The sequence below is a fragment of the Ammospiza nelsoni genome, chromosome 32 (genome assembly GCF_027579445.1).
Source record: "Ammospiza nelsoni isolate bAmmNel1 chromosome 32, bAmmNel1.pri, whole genome shotgun sequence".
In the NCBI taxonomy this organism is placed as follows: Eukaryota; Metazoa; Chordata; class Aves; order Passeriformes; family Passerellidae; genus Ammospiza; species Ammospiza nelsoni.
In genome coordinates, this window is record NC_080664.1 from 2,333,638 (window position 1) to 2,349,163 (window position 15,526).

The following is a 15,526-nucleotide window of genomic DNA, read 5'->3' on the forward strand; positions in this document are numbered from 1 at the left end:
CACCCTCTGGGGAGCCCAGCCCGAGAGGGGTCTCTTGAGCCCCCCGAACCAACATCCCCTGGCCCGAGTTTAGGGGTCTCATAGGGCTGAGGATCCCCTTTCCCACCTAGCCTGGGGGTTCCTTGTGGGGGTCTCAGCCTCCCGCTCCTCCTTGACTTTGGGGGTCCCCATGGAGTGGGTCCAGCCCCCGCTTTCCCCCCGCGTTTGGGGGTCCCCGGGGCCCGCGGGAGCGGATTAACGGGGGGGCGGTGGGAGGAGGAGGAGGAGGATGAAGAGGAGGGGGCGGGGGCAGCGCTAGGAAGGTGCCGGGGGGCTCGGGAGGAAATTTGGGGGATCCTGCAAGTGAGAAAGGGGGAAACTGAGGCGCCGTCAGCAGAGGGAGGTGTCACCCCGCGTGTCGCCCCTGTGTCCCTCCTCTTGTGTCCCTTGTGAACCTCCCGGTGTCCCGTCCCCGTGTCCCTCCCGTGTCCCCCCGGGTATCTCCTCTGTGTGTCTCCCGGCGTCCCCTCCTTGGCTCCCCTATGTCCCTCCCGGTGTCCCCTCCCCGTGGCCACACGTGTCGTTCCCGTGTCGTCCCCCCCCGTGTCCCCCCCGTGTCCGTGTCCCCCCCCGGCACGGGAAGCGGCTCCGGGCTCGCGGAAACGGCCCCTCCCCGCGCGCCTTCGGCCACGGAGCCGCTCGCGGGACCCGCGGGGAGCCCCGAGAGCCCCCGGCAGTGCCTGGGACCCCCCCGAGGTCCCCGCGGAGCCCCCCATGAAGCCCCCCGGGGCCGTGGGGACGCTGCTGCGCGCGCTCGGCCGCCGCGATGGCCCCGACACGGTAGGAGCGGGGGGAGCTCCCCGTGGGGGGGGGGGGGGGGGGGGTCCTGCGGAGGGTGGGGACCCCCTCGGCCGGGAAGGGGGGGCTGGGGGCGGGGGGATCCCCCCGTGGCGCCCCCGCTCCAGCCGCCCCCTCCCCACGCGTGACGCTGGGTGACCTCGGGACGGGGCGGGGGGGAAATTCGAGTCTGACCCTCCCCCCGCCGCCCCTCCCTATATTTTCCCACGCTCACCCCTCACCTCCACTTTCCCTTTCCCCCCGTTCTCCCCCATTTTCCCACTTTTCCCCACTTTTTCCCGTTTTTCCGACGCCCCTCCCTCCCCGTCCCACGCCCCCCCCCCCCCGCTGCCCCCTCCCCCCGCACACGCTCCCACGCCCCTCCCCCTCCGTGGGAACGGCGGGGTCGTCCCAGGGGTCGCCGCTTCCTGGGCTGGTCCGGCCCCGCTTCCTGCGGGACGCGCTGTCCGTGGCCCGCGGCCAGAGGGGCCGGGGGGGACACGGGGGGGACACGCGGGACGACAGCGGGGGGGGGGGGGGGGACACGGAGAGGGAGGCGAGAGGACACTGGGGGACACGGGTGGGACATGAGCGACACGGGGGGGACACGAGAGAGAGCGGGGTTGCCACGGGAGGGACAAGCGGGGACACGGGGGGGGCACGGGGAGTGACATGTGGGACACGAGGGGCTCACGGAAGGGACATGGGAGACACGGAGGTGGCACAGGGACGACGTGGGGGGGACAGGAGCGGGATGCGAGAGAGGACGCAGGGGAGGACGAGGGGGGAACACGGGGGATTGGGGGGGACAAGAGGGGGACATGGTGGGGACACATGCGGGGACACTTGTGGCGCCATGGAGGGGACGCGGGTGACACGGAGGAGACGCGGAGCGGTCAGTGGGAAGTCATGGAGGGAACATGGGGGACAGAAGGAGGGACACGGGTGACACCGAGGGGACACGGGGGGTGGCACCTGGGGACGCGTGAGGGGTCAGAGGAGGACGGGGATTATGCAGGGGGCGACACGAGGGGACACGGAGGTGACACGATGGGTGGGACTGGGGGCCGTATACGGGGGGGGTCACCGAGGGGACCCGGGGAGGACACGGGGGGGTTCACAAAAGAGACACAGAGGGTGACAAGGGGGGAGGACACGAGAGATGACATCAGGGGCGACATGGGGGGACACGAGAGGTGACATCAGGGGAGACATGGGGGGACAGAAATGGGATCCGGGAGGGTCATGGGGCGACACGGAATTGACGCGGGAGGTCGTGGCAGTGGCACGGGGAGGACGCGGGGGACAAGCGGTGACGCCCCCGTGTCCCCCCAGCCGAGGCCGTCCCCAGCCGCCCCCCACGCGTTCCGCGAGCGGAGCCTGCGCCGGGGGGCGCCCTGCGGGGGCTGCGGGACCCCCCTGGGACCCCACGGGCTCGTGTGCAGAGGTGACACCCCCGGGACACCCCCGGGACACACCGAGGGGCTGGATGGGGGGGTGGGGGGGTTACTGGGGCCAGTGGAGCACTGGGCAGTTCCGGGGGGCAGTGGGAGCGCTGGGGGGGGGCACTGGGGGGGCACTGGGCAGTTACTGGGAGCACTGGGAGGGCACGGGGGAGTCACTGGGAGCACTGGGGGGTTCCGTGGGCGGTTACTGGGGAGTTCACTGCAGGCAGTGGGCGGTTACTGGGGATACTGGGAGGTTGCTGCGGCAGCAGGAGGGTGGTGGGGGGGGATACTGGGGGTCCTGAGGGGTCCCCGGGGGGACCCCGGGGGTCTCTGATGTCGCCGTTGTCCCTCCAGTTTGCAAAGTCGCCGCCCACAAGAGATGTGAGAGCAAGGTACGGCGGGGGGCGGGGGCGTCACTCAAGGGCTGGGGGTCCTTTTTGGGGCTGGGGTCCCCTTTGGGACAATCCCCGTGTCCTCCTCCAGGTGACGTCACCGTGCCAACCTCTGCCCCCGCCTGAGCTGGTAAGTGGAGGGGTGGGGGCGACCTCCCCAAAGCCTCCGGGCAGGACCCTCCGAGACCCCCCAAATCCCCCTCAAGACCCCCGGACCCCTCGGACACCACCCGAACTCCCGAAGCACCCCCGGGCAGGACCCCTCGAACTCCCCTCGGGACCCCCAAACTCCCCAGGCAGAATCAGGGACCCCACGGAAGGGGCGAAACCCCCCCAAGCCCCCCGAGCAGGAGACGGGACTCCCCCCTCGGGAGCCCCAAACACCCGTGTCAGCCCCGGCACCCCGATATTCCCGCTGAACCCCCCGAATCCCCCTCGGGACCCCCCCCGGGCAGGGCGCTGCCCCCTGCCCGGTGCTCGGGCCCCCCCAGACCCCGCTGTGCCCCTGCAGAGGCGGAACACGGCCCCGGTGCGGCGCAGCGAGCGCGTGGTGAGACCCCCGGAACCCCCAAACCCCCGGAACCCCCAAACCCCCGGATCCCCGAGACCCCCGGAACCCCAAAACCTCCGAAACCTCAAAACTCCCGGAACCCCGAGACCTCGGGAACCCCAAAACCCGCGGAACCCCCAAACCCCCGGAACCCCAAAAACCCCCGGACTCACTGACCCCCCCGTGACCCCCAATCCCTCCCTGTATCCCCAACAACCCCCCCGGGACTCCCAAGCCCCCCTGACCCTCCCCAGGAGTTGGGGACCCCCGGACCTCTCCCACCCCGCCATCCCCGTGACCCCGCGGTGTTCTGGGGACCCCTCTGACACCCCCTTGGCCCCCTCTTACCCATCCCTGACCCCTCCCGACCCCTCTCATGTTTTGGGGACCTCCCTGCCCCTCCCCGTGTTATGAGGACACCCCAGGTCCCCCCGACCCTCCCGTGATTCCCTCGACCCCTCTCTATTTTGGGGACCCCCTCCTTTGCCCCCCCTTCCTCACCCCCGTGTTTGGGGACGACCTTTGGCTCCCCCCGTGCTTTGGGACCCCCCCTGACCCCTTTTTGCCCCCCCCTCGTTTTTGGGGCTCCCCCGGGACCCTCCAGGGCTCCTCGCTCGACAGCGCCCCCCAGCGGAGCACCCTGCCCAGGTACGGGGTTTGGGGTGCTGGAGGGGTCTGGGGGAATTTGGGGCGATCCCAAAACGTTTTGGGGTGCTGAGGGGCGGAATTTTGGGCGATCCCAAGAGGTTTTGGGGTACTGGGAGGGGTCTCGGGGGGGTCGGGGAATCTGGGGGGGATCCCTAGAGGTTTTGGGGTACTGGGAAGGGGTCTGGGGGAATCTGGGGGGATCCCAAAAGGTTTTGCGGTGCTGGGGGAATTTGGGGCAATCCCAAGAGTTTTTGGGGTGCTGGGCGGGCAGGGGGGAATTTGGGGCGATCCCAAGAGGTTTTGGGGTGCTGGGGGGGGGATTTGGGGCGCTGAGGGTCAGATCCCCCCGGTGGGTTGGGGGGTTCTGGAGGGTCCCTCCCCCGTCCTGAGCCGCTGCTCTCCCCCAGGACCCCCCGCGCCCCCAGCCCCGAGGCCGCGCCCCCCCCCCCGCTGGACCTGGCGTTCGTCACCGAGCGGATCCTGAGCGTGGCGCTGCCGGGGGGCGAGGGGGGGGCCCGGGGGGCACCTGCGGCACCTGGCGCGGCTGCTGGGGGCGCGGCACGGCCCCAACTACACCGTGAGCCGGGGGGGGCACCGGGGGGGTACTGGGGGTGCTTGGGGTGTTTGGGGGACAGCTGGGACTACTGGGGGGGTACCTGGGGGGGCACCTGGGGGGCACTGGGGCTGCTGCGGGGGCACCGGGGGGGCACCTTGGGCTTCTGAGGGGTAACTGAGGCTGCTTGGGGGGTAACTGGGGCTGCTGGGGGGCACCTGGGGGGCACCTGGGGGGCACCTGGGGCTCCTTGGGGGGTACTGGGGCTGCTGGGGGGGCTACTGAGACTGCTGGGGGGTACTGGGACTGCTTGGGGGGTAACTGGGGGACACATGGGGCTTCTGAGGGGTAACTGGGGCTGCTGGTGGGCAACTGGGGGGGCACCTGGGGCTTCTAGGGGGTAACTGAGGCTGCCTGGGGGGTACTGGGGCTGCTGGGGCGGCAACTGGGGCTGCTGGGGGGTAACTGGGGCAACAGCTGGGGCAGCTGGTTGGCAACTGGGGCTACTGGGGCAACAACTGGAGCAAATGCGGCTGCTGGGGGGGCAACTGAGGCAACGGGGACAACGGCTGGGACATCTGGGAGGGCTCTGGGGGCACTGGGGGGATCGAGAGGGGTGCGGGGGGCACTGGGAGCAATGGGGGTGGGGGGGGATAGGGCACGGGGGAGCCGGGGGTGGTGGGGGCGGGATCTGGGGGTTCCAGGGCAGTTTTGGGGCGCTCCCGGTGGCTCCGAGCTCCCCCCGACCCCGCGGTGCCCCCGCAGATCTTCAACCTGGCCGAGAAGCGCCGCGACCTCCCGCGCCTGAACCCCAAAGTGAGGGGGGGTCTGCGGGTCCCGCGGGGTTGGGGGGTGGGTCCTGGGGCAGGTCCCGTGGGGTTGGGAGGGGGTAGGGGACAGGTGGGGGTTCCCTGGGGGGTTGCGGGGGTCTCCGGGAGTGGAGCTGGGGTCTCGGGGGCCCCCCGGTGCGCTCAGGGTGTCCCGCGGTGTTTGGGGTGTCCCGGTGGGTTCGGGGTGCCGGCTCTGAGCCCTTCCCCCCCCAGGTTCTGGATTTCGGGTGGCCGGAGCTGCTCGCCCCCCCCCTGGAGCTGCTCTGCTCCGTCTGCAAAGCGCTCGAGGGGTGTCTGGGGGGGCACCCCCGCAACGTGGCCGTGCTGCTCTGCAAGGTGGGGCCGGGGCGGGGGCTGGGGGGCTGCGGACAGCGGGGAGGGGGCTGGGGAACGGGGAGGGGCACGGGGGGGGCACTGGGGGAACAGGGGGGGGCACTGGGCTGGCACTGGGGGTCCCTGGGAGGCCATGGGGGGAACACTGGGGGGGCACTGGGGGGGAGCACTGGGGGTCCCTGGGATGCGCTCGGGACTGGGGGGGCACTGGGGGGGGGGGCACTGGAGGCACTGGGGGGAACACTGGGAGGGCATTGGGGGAGGGGGGGGCACTGGGAGGCAATGGGGGGAACACTGGGGGGGCACTGGGGGTCCCTGAGATGCGCTCGGGACTGGGGGGGGCACTGGGAGGCAATGGGGGGAACACTGGAGGGGCACTGAGCGGGCGCTGGGGGGGCTCTGGGGGTCCCTGGGATGCGCTCAGGACTGCGGGGGGCACTGGGTGGTGCTGGGGAGACTCTGGGAGACACTCGGGGGTGCCCTCGGGGACATGGGGGTTTACTGGGGGGTTACTGGGGGGTTCTGGGGGTCCTCACCCGTCCCGTCCCCCAGGGCAGCAAGGCCCCGGTCGGGGTGGTCGTGGGGGCGTTTCTGCACTACAGCGACGTGTGGGGCAGGTGAGGGGGGCCGGGGGTCTTTGGGGGGGCTGGTGGGGGTTTATAGGAGGAAATGGGGGGTTGGGGGGCAGGGCGGGGGTCCCGGGAGGGTTCATGGGGGAGTGAGCGGTGTGCTGGGGGGGTAAAGGGGCCGTGGGGGGATTGGGGCTGTGGAGAAAACGTGCGGGGTTTGGGGGAGGATTGGGGGTCCCGGGGGGGCCGCGGAGGCTTTGGGGGAACCTCACCCCCCTTTTCTACCCCCAGCCCCGAGCAGGCGCTGAACGCGCTGAGCATGAGGAGATTCTGCGAGGAGAAACTGGGGGGGGTCCTGCAGCCCTCCCAGCGCAGGTGGGGGGGGCTGGGGTTTGGGGGTCCTGGGGGAGGCCATGGCGGGATTTGGGGCGTTTGGGGGTGATTTGGGGTGTTTTGGGGGTGATTTGGGGCGTTTGGGGGTGATTTGGGGTGTTTTGGGGGTGATTTGGGGGGTTTGGGGGTGATTTGGGGTGATTTGGGGTGTTTTGGGGCAATGGTTTTTGGAGTAGTTTTGAGAGGTTTTGGGGTGGTTTTTGGGGCGTTTCTTCGGGTGATTTTTGGGTGCTTTTGGGATGGCTTTTAGTGTTCTAGGGGTAACTTCTGGTGTGGTTTAGTGTGATTTTTGGGATGGTGTTGGGGTGATTCTTAGGGCTGTTTTGGGGGTGGTTTTGAGGTTCTTTTTGGCGTGGTTTCAGTTGGTGTTTGGGCTCGTTTCGAGGGGATTTTTGGCACGGTTTTGGTGTGGTTTTGGGGCGGTTTTGGGGTTCCACCCGTGCCCCCCCGTCCCCCCAGGTACACGGAGGATTTTGGGGCGCTGCTCTCGGGGCGGCTCCGCCTGAACAGCTCCCCCCAGTTCCTGCACCACGTCCTGCTGCCCCCCCTGCCCGCCTACGACCCCCCCGACGGTCAGTTTGGGGTGGGGGGGGAGGACCCCGGCAGCCCCCCAGGGCCGCCAATAATCCCCCCGTGCCCCCCCCAGGTTGCCGCCCCTTCCTCAAGATCTACCAATCGCTGCAGCTCGTCTACACCTCGGGGGTCTAGTGAGTGACCCCCCCCCCCAAACCTGACCTCCCCTGCACCTCGGGGGGGTCCCGAAGCCTCCCAAACCTCGCCCCCACCCCGCCGTGCCCATCCCCCACCCCTCCCATCCCCCACTGTGTCTGTTTGGGGGTCCTGGGGCGCCCCCAAAGCTCAGAGCCCCGCTCCCCAACCTGACCAGCACACCCCCCCCCCCCCCTTTGAGGGGTGCAGGGGCTCCCCCAGTTTCCCCCAGTGCTCTGTGGATGCTGAGGTTTCAGGGGGTACCCGCAATCCTGACACACCCCCTCAAAATGATTGCCCAAACGTGCCCCCCCAAACCCTAACCCTCTAATGCTCCCCCAAAATGATTGCCCCAAACGTGCCCCCCTGAACCATGCCCCACCAATGCCCCCCCTTTCCCCGCGGCCCCCCCAAACCCTGACACCCCCCCTTTTCCTGCAGCCCCCCCGCCTCGCAGTCTCTCTGTGTCACCCTGGAACCGGCGCTGCTGCTCAAGGGCGATGTGATGGTGAGGGGGGCCCGCGGGGAGGGGGGACCCCGCCCTCTGTGTGCGACCCCCGCCCTCTGTGTGCGACCCCCGCTCACCTGTGCGAGCCCCCCGCCCACCTGTGCCACTCCCCCCCAGGTGCGCTGTTACCACCGGCGGCGGGGGGGGCGCGAGGCGGTTTTTGGGGTTCAGTTCCACACGGGGACCCTGCGCGGGCCCCGCCTGAGGCTGCGCCGGGACGAGCTGGACCTGGCCTGGCAAGGTGGGGGCACGGGGGGGCACGGGCCGGGAGAGCCGGGGGGCTGCGGGGCTGCGGGAGGACGGGGGGGGTTTGGGGGTGCTCGGGGGGCTCGGGATTAGGGTTAGGGTTGGGTTGGGTTAGGGTTAGGGTTGGGTTAGCCTTAGGGTTAGTCATTGTGTTAGGGTTAGAGTTAGGGTTAGGTTAGGGTTAGGGTTTAGTCACTGGGTTAGGATTAGAGTTAAGGTTGGTTTTGGGTTAGGGTTTAGTGTTAGGGTTAGGGTTTAGTCATCACGTTAGGGTTAGAGTTAGGGTTAGGTTTAGGGTTAGGCTTAGGGTTTAGTCATTGGGTTAGGATTAGGGTTACAGTTAAGGTTGGTTTGGGGTTAGGGTTTATTGTTAGTGTTAGGGTTTAGTGGTAGAGTTAGGGTTAGTGTTAGGGTGACTCAGATTTTATCTGGAGGGAGCCATGGGTGGATTTGGGGGCACAAATAACAGGAATGCCCCCAGTTCCCCCATAGCCCCCCAGATGAAATCAAGCAGGGTGGTGCTGGGGGAATTGGGGTGTGCACTTCGGGGTCTGAGGGCTGCGAATGGCTGCACCGGGGATTTGGGGGTGCGGGTTCGGACCCTCCCTCTCGTACCCCCCCAAACCCTCCTGCTGATCCCCCCAGACCAGCGCTTCCCCCCCGACGCCACCGTCGAGTTCATCTTCTCCTCAGGCCCCGAGAGGGTCGAAGGTGGGTTTTGGGGTTTTGGGGGGCAGAGAGCAGCGGGGATTCCCCTTTGGCCCCCCCTGACCTCCCACCTCTGCTGCCCCTCCCCAGGCTGGGTCGCCCCCCGCGGCCCCCCCGCCACCCCCATCGATTACGGGGTGCGGGACCCCGCAGTGCGGCGCGATTCCTTTGAGGAGCCCTGGGACAGCCCCGAGGGTGAGTGGGGGGGCCGGGCAGGAATTGGGGTGCGGGAGGAGGGACCCTGTGATGGGGGTGCGGGGGTGCGGGGGTCTCTCAGGGTGACCTGGAGTGTCAGAGGTGGGTGCCTGGGAGGGTTTGGGGGCCAAGGGGACTTTGGGGGTGCACGGAGGACTTTGGGGGAGGCCGGGGGGTCCCCCCTTCAACCACGCCTGGAGAAAATGCCAGTGGGAACTGGGGGTGCCCGTGGGGCTCTGAGGGGCAACATGGCTGTACGGGGGGGGTCCCCATGGCCTGAAGGGGTCGGGGAGAGCACGGGGGGTCCCATGGGGGTTTGGGGGTGCGGGTGGAGGGGGGTTTGACTGCCCTTCTCCCGCCCAGAGCCCTCCCACACCTGGGGTCCCCTGGATGGCAGCCCCTACGCCCGCGTGCAGAAGAAGGGGGGTCCCTCCTCCCACGGGGGGGAATCTGACTCCCCGCCCCCCCCCGGAGCCCCCCACGGCCGCCCCCCGCCCCCCACGGCCGCCGAGCGCCGGGAGCTGGAGCAGCTGCTGGGGGGGTTCGGGGTTCGGGGGGGCCGCGAGAGCCCCGGCCCGGGGGAGGAGCCCCCCAACACCCCCGAAGCGCTTGGGACCCCCACAGCCTATGGGAGCCCCGAGGCACTCGGGAGCCCAGCACCCTACGGGAATCCAACACCCTACAGGACCCCCATATCCCACGGGACCCCCCTCTTCCATGAGACCCCCATATCCCACGGGACCCCCCCATCTCACGGGACGCCGCTGTCCTATGGGACCCCAATATCCCATAAGACCCCCCTATCCCACGGGACCCCCCCCATTCCATGGGACCCCCGCTCTCCACAGCCCCCCTGGGACCCTGACACCCCACGGCTTCTCCACATCCTGTGCAGCCCCCAAACCCCAGGGGTCCCCCACACCCTATGACCCCTCAAAGCCCTACGGGACTCTGACACCCCATGGCCCCCCAGCACCCCAGAGGTCCCCAACTTCCTACGGGAGCCCGGCGCCCCATGGCCCCCCAGCATCCCCCGGGACCCCAATATCGCACGGGGTCCCCGTGCCATATGGCACCCACAGGACCCCAGTATGCCGGGGGTCCCCGACATTCCATGGGACCCCACTTTCCCAGGACACCCTGGTGCCCAACAGCACCCAGGGGACCTTCACATTCCAGGGCTCGCTGCTGCCCTACAGCCCCCCAGCGTCCCACGGCACCCCAACATCCCTGGAGACCCCGACTCCGTACGGCACCCCAACATCCCAGGGGTCCCCATCACCCTATGGGACGCCAAAATCCTATGGGACCCCCCCATCTCACGGATCCCCAACACCCCAGGGCCCCCACACTCCTCAGAGCCCCCCCCCAGCCCAGAAGTCCCCGGTGTCCTACAGCCCCCCAATCCCCCACGGGACCCCACTGATCCACGAGACCCTGACACCCTATGGGACCCCGACATCGCAGGAGAACCCAGCGCCCCACAGCTCCCCGACATCCTACAGCCCCCCAAAACCCCACGGCACCCCGGCACCCCCCGGGCTCCCCATGTCCCACATCACCCCGATATCTGAGGGACTCCCAGCCCCCCCCATGTCCCACGGCTCCCCCGCATCCCTGAGCCCCCCGGGAGCCCACGGGACCCCCTCACTGCACAGCCCCCCCGCACCCCACGGCATCGCAGCGCCCCAGAGCCCCCCCTGTGCCGCTCACAGCCTCCCGGTGTCCCCCACCCCCCCGAGCCCTTGGGCCCCCCCCAGCACCTGGGCCCCCCCGTGCCCCCCCCTGTGCCGCCGGGCCAGCCTGGCCCCCTCCCGGGACCCCCCCAAACGGGGGGTGCAGCGCTCGCTGTCCGAGGGGTTCCCCCCGTGGGGGAGCTACGGGCGCCCCGTGGCGGGGGGGTACCTGCTTTTGGGGGGGCTCCCGCCCCTCTGCCCCTGCCAGGACTGCCAGGGCTGGGGGGGCATCTCCCCGCTGCCCACCCGCCCCATTTACGGCGGCCATGGCTGGGGGGACCCCCCCGCGCCGCCTCCGGAGCCCCCAAATTGCCCCCACTGCGGCCGCCCGGGGCTGGGAGCGGAGCGGGACCCCCCCCCCGGAAAAGGGGGCTACGACACCCCCGCCGCGGGGGAGCCCCAGGAGCCGACAGGTAACGATGGGGGCGCGAAGGGGTTAATGGGGGGCTGGGGGAGTTTGGGGTTTGGAGGGATCGAAAAGGGTTTGGTGGGGGTTATCGGGTATTAAAGGGGGGGTTGAGGGGGGTCTGAAGGGGCTGGGGGGGTTCTGGGGAGGGGTCGTGGCCACAGAGGGGCTTGGGGGAGCTGAGGCGTAAACTGAGGGAGGCTGGGGGGATTTGGGGGGGTTAAAGGGGTACCTGGGGGGCCCGGGGGTGTTGGGGAGTGCCGGGGGAAAGGAGACACCGGGGACAGGTCTGTGGAGGCTCCCCCAGAGGGTTTTTGGGGATCTCCCATCTCTCTGTGCCCCCCCCCCCCCCGAGGGTTTTTGGGGGTCTCCTATCTCTCTGTGCCCCCCATGAGGGTTTTGGGGGTCTCCTCTCTCTCTGTGCCCCCCCAGAACGGCGGAGCCCCATTGAGGGGACCCCCTGGCCGGGCCCCCCCCGCGCCCCCTCCCCCGGCAGCGGCACCCCCGGTTCCCCCCCGCCGCCGCAGCCGCCCCTGCCCGAGAAGCGGCACCCGCCGGCCCCGGGGGGGCCCCGCGACCCCTCCTCACCCCAGCGCAGCCCGGGGGGGGCCCAGGGAGCCCCCTCGGCGGGGGAGGGGCCGGGCGGGACCCCCCCCGGGGGCACCTTCGTGCAGGACACGAGCAAGTTCTGGTACAAACCGGGGCTGTCCCGGGAGGAAGGTACGGGGGGATGGGGGGGCACTGGGGCCGGGAACTGCCGGGGGGGTTGGAAGGGAGGGGTTTGGGGGGGTCTTGTGGGTTTTGAGGGGGATTGAGGGGATCAGGGGAGAACGGGGGGGTCAGTGAGGGTGGGGTCAGTGAGGGGAGGTCAGTGGGTGCTGTGGGGGGCTGGGGGGGGTCTGTGGGGGAGCACCGGGGGGTCCGGGAGGGATCTATGGGGGGAGTCATGGCTGAGGTCTATGGGTGGCTTCGAGGGTCAGGGGGGGTCGGTGGGGTACCCCCCGTGTGCCCCCTCCCCCGTGTGACCCCCCCCGTGTCTCCCCAGCCGTGGCGCTGCTCAAGGCGGCCCCTCCCGGCTCGTTCCTCGTCCGCCGCAGCAGCAGCTTCCCGGGGGCCTTCGGGCTGGCGCTCAGGGTGGGGGTCCCGCCCCCCCGCGCCGCCTCCAGAGCGGGTATGGATCCCCCCGAACCCCACGGACCCCCCCGGCATGCCCCAAATCCACTTCCTATGGAATATTGGGCGGCTGGGAGGGGGGTCTCGGGCGTCTCCCAGGGCTCTGACACCCCCAACACCCTGGCACCCCTGAAAATCCCCCCAAATTCCCCACCAGCAGCCCCCAAATCCACCCAGAGACCCCCCCCCCCTGCAGTTCTGGGGGGCCGTGGGGGGTTGGACACCCCCAACACCCCCTGAACCCCCCATGGACACCCCTTGGGGGGGCGGGGTCGATCTCGGGGGTCTCGCTGGCCTCTGACGCCCCCCGGCCCCCCAGGGGACCCCCAGGAGCAGCTGGTGCGGCACTTCCTGATCGAGACGGGCCCGAGGGGCGTCAAAATCCGGGGGTGCCCCGAGGAGCCCTACTTTGGTGAGGGGGGCTCGGGGAGCACTGGGGGCGTCTGGGGGGATCGCGGAGGGTCTGGGGGGGTCCCAGGTCGGTGGGAGGGGCTGTGGGGGTCAGTGGGGTCTCAAGGGGAGCTCTGGGGGCCTCAGGGGGGTCGGTGGGACGGGTTGGGGTCCGAGGGAATCTGTGGGGGCTTCGGGCAGTCCGTGGGGGTTTTGGGGTGCCCTGACCCCTCTTCTCCCCAGGGAGCCTCCCAGCGCTGGTGCTGCAACATTCCATCACCCCCATCTCACTGCCCTGCACCCTCCGCATCCCCCACGCAGGTAGGCACCCCAAAAACTGCGGGAACACCCCAAAACCCTGCGGACACCCCAAAACCCCCACAGGAATTCCCCCTCCAACTGCGGGTACACCTCCCCAACTCCTTCCCGGGACACACCAAAAGCCCCCGGGAGAAACCCAAAGCCATGGGAGACACCCCAAAAATCCCACGGAGACACCCCCAAACTCCCGGGAACCCCCCAAAAGCTCCGCAGGGAAACTCCCAAAACTCCCCTGGGAAACCTCGAAAACCCACGAGGGAACACCTCACAAACCGCGAGGACACCCCAAAACCCCCACGTGAACCCCCTGAACATCCGCTGGGATGCCCCAAAACCGCAGGAACCCCCAAAATTGCGGGGACACCCCCAAAGAGCGGAGACCCCCCCGAAAAGCTGATGGGACCCCTCAGAGACTCCTCCAGCCCCAAAAGCCCCCAGAGCCCCCCCAAACTCCCCCGGCCGGGACAGTTCCGGGGGGGCACGGCCGCCCCCCCCACCCTGAGCCTGCCTCCCCAGAGCTGCAGGAGGAGCCCCCGGAGCCGCCGGGACCCCCCAATGTCAGCACGGCCGGAGCCCTCCTGAGGCAGGGGGCAGGTGGGGCTGGGCACGGGGGGCACTGGCATGGGAGGGGCACTGGGGCACTGCAGGCACGGGCATTGGGTCACCGTGTGGGGCTGGCATCGGGACAGGGGGCACTGCGGGGGCAGGTCCCGGTTTTGGGGTGCTGGTCCTGGGTTTGTAGTGCTGGTCCCGGGTTTGGGGTGCAGCTCCTGGGTTTGGGGTGCTGGTCCCGGTTTTGGGGTGCTGGTCCCGGGTTTGTAGTGCTGGTCCCGGGTTTGGGGTGCAGCTCCTGGGTTTGGGGTGCTGGTCCCGGTTTTGGGGTGCTGGTCCCGGTTTTGGGGTGCTGCTCCTGGGTTTGTAGTGCTGGTCCCGGGTTTGGGGTGCAGCTCCTGGGTTTGGGGTGCTGGTCCCGGTTTTGGGGTGCTGGTCCCGGGTTTGTAGTGCTGGTCCCGGGTTTGGGGTGCTGCTCCTGGTTTTGGGGAGGCTGGTCCCGGTTTGGGGTGCTGGTCCCGGGTTTGGGGCGCTGCTCCTGGTTTGAGCAGCTCCCCCCGTTGCCCCCCAGCCTGCTCCGTGCTGTTCCTGGGCTCGGTGGGCACCGAGGCCCTGACTGGGCCCCAGGCCGTGGCCAAGGCCGTGGGGTCCCTCCTGGAGGGGGCCTCGAGCGCGGGGGGGTCCCCGCGGCCCCCCCCCAGCCCCGTGCACTTCAAGGTGTCGGTGCAGGGGATCACCCTGACGGACCGGCAGCGCAAGTGAGGCACCCCCGAACCCCAAACCCAGACCCCTCTGAGCCCCCAACCCCAAACCCCGACCTTCCCCAAACCTCCCAACCCCCACACCAGGGCCCCTTCAAACCGAGATCCCCCCAAAACCACCGACCCCCCAAACCTCCCAACCCCCGAAACACCGACCTCCAACGCCCAAACCACCAAGCCCTGGAAACCCCGAATCCCCCAAACCCCGACACCCCCCGAACCCCTCGGCACCCTGCCCTGCCCCCCACGCCCCCCCTCACCCCGTGCCCCCCCCGCTGCCCCCCCAGACTGTTTTTCCGCCGGCACTACCCCGTGAGCAGCGTCACCCACTGCGGCACCGACCCGCAGGAGCGCCGGTGAGGGGGCACGGGGGGGCAGGGGGGGGGGTACAGGAGGAGGGGCACGAAGAGGGCACAGGGGGGCACGGGGGGATACGGGGGGGGCACAAGGGGGCACGACGAGGGGAAGCGGGGGGACACGGCGGAATACAGGGGGGGCACGGAGAGGGCACGGAGACAGCACAGGGGGAGGCACGGCGGGGGCACGGGGGGAGCACAGAGGGCACGGAGGGGCACGGAGGGTACGGCGCGGACACGGAGAGGGCACGGGGGGGGCACGGGGGGGAACCCCCACCTCCCAAACCCTCCCTGACCTCCCAACCCCTCCAACCACCCCCAGGTGGGCAAACCCCGACGGGACCACGGCCAGGTAGGTGGGGAGACCCCCAGAACGGGACCCCCGGGAAGGAGGGGGGGGCACGGCTCTGACTCTGGCCTTACCCCCCTCCCCCCGCCGGCCCCCCCCAGGATTTTCGGGTTCGTGGCAAAGCAGGCGGGGGCCCCGGGGGGGGGCAACGCGTGCCACGTGTTCGCGGAGCTGGACCCCGAGCAGCCAGCGGGGGCCATCGTCACCTTCGTCACCAAAGTGCTGCTGGGGACGCGGCACTGAGGGACACCGGGGACCGCCCCCGCACCCCAAAAACCACCTGGGCACTCCCAAACCCCCCCGAGGCAGGGGGGGCTCGGGGGCACCCTCCAAACCCAGTGGGACTCCCCCCCCCACCTTCACAGAGGTCCTGCTGGGGACACGACACTGAGGGACCCCCAAAACACCCTGGAGTCCCCTGTGCCAAGGGGGGGGGGGGACAAGGGGACACACATAACCAACCCCCTCCATCATCACCTTCATTACCACGGTCTTGAACACCCCCAAACCCCCCAAAAACCACCCCCGGATCCCCCAAACCCTCCCAGACACCCCCGATTTGAGGGAGCACAAGGGGACCCCCAT

At 69.8% G+C, this 15,526-nt stretch overlaps 1 protein-coding gene across 1 annotated transcript; it reads left to right on the top strand.

Annotated features, from left to right (window-relative positions):
• Positions 1 to 655: 655 nt before the first annotated feature.
• TNS2 (tensin 2) lies at positions 656 to 15,407 on the top strand. The gene is given in 29 exon segments (XM_059491255.1): positions 656 to 819; positions 2,152 to 2,263; positions 2,619 to 2,656; positions 2,748 to 2,786; positions 3,168 to 3,206; positions 3,811 to 3,854; positions 4,262 to 4,372; positions 4,374 to 4,431; positions 5,173 to 5,223; positions 5,451 to 5,573; positions 6,123 to 6,187; positions 6,431 to 6,514; positions 6,992 to 7,104; positions 7,179 to 7,239; positions 7,682 to 7,748; positions 7,866 to 7,989; positions 8,640 to 8,705; positions 8,793 to 8,897; positions 9,261 to 9,608; positions 9,610 to 11,046; positions 11,472 to 11,759; positions 12,085 to 12,210; positions 12,532 to 12,624; positions 12,846 to 12,923; positions 13,440 to 13,517; positions 14,047 to 14,233; positions 14,524 to 14,592; positions 14,915 to 14,944; positions 15,043 to 15,407. Coding segments are annotated over 29 exon segments (4,242 nt in total). The 5' UTR covers positions 656 to 753; the 3' UTR covers positions 15,185 to 15,407.
• The last annotated feature ends 119 nt before the right edge of the window (positions 15,408 to 15,526 follow it).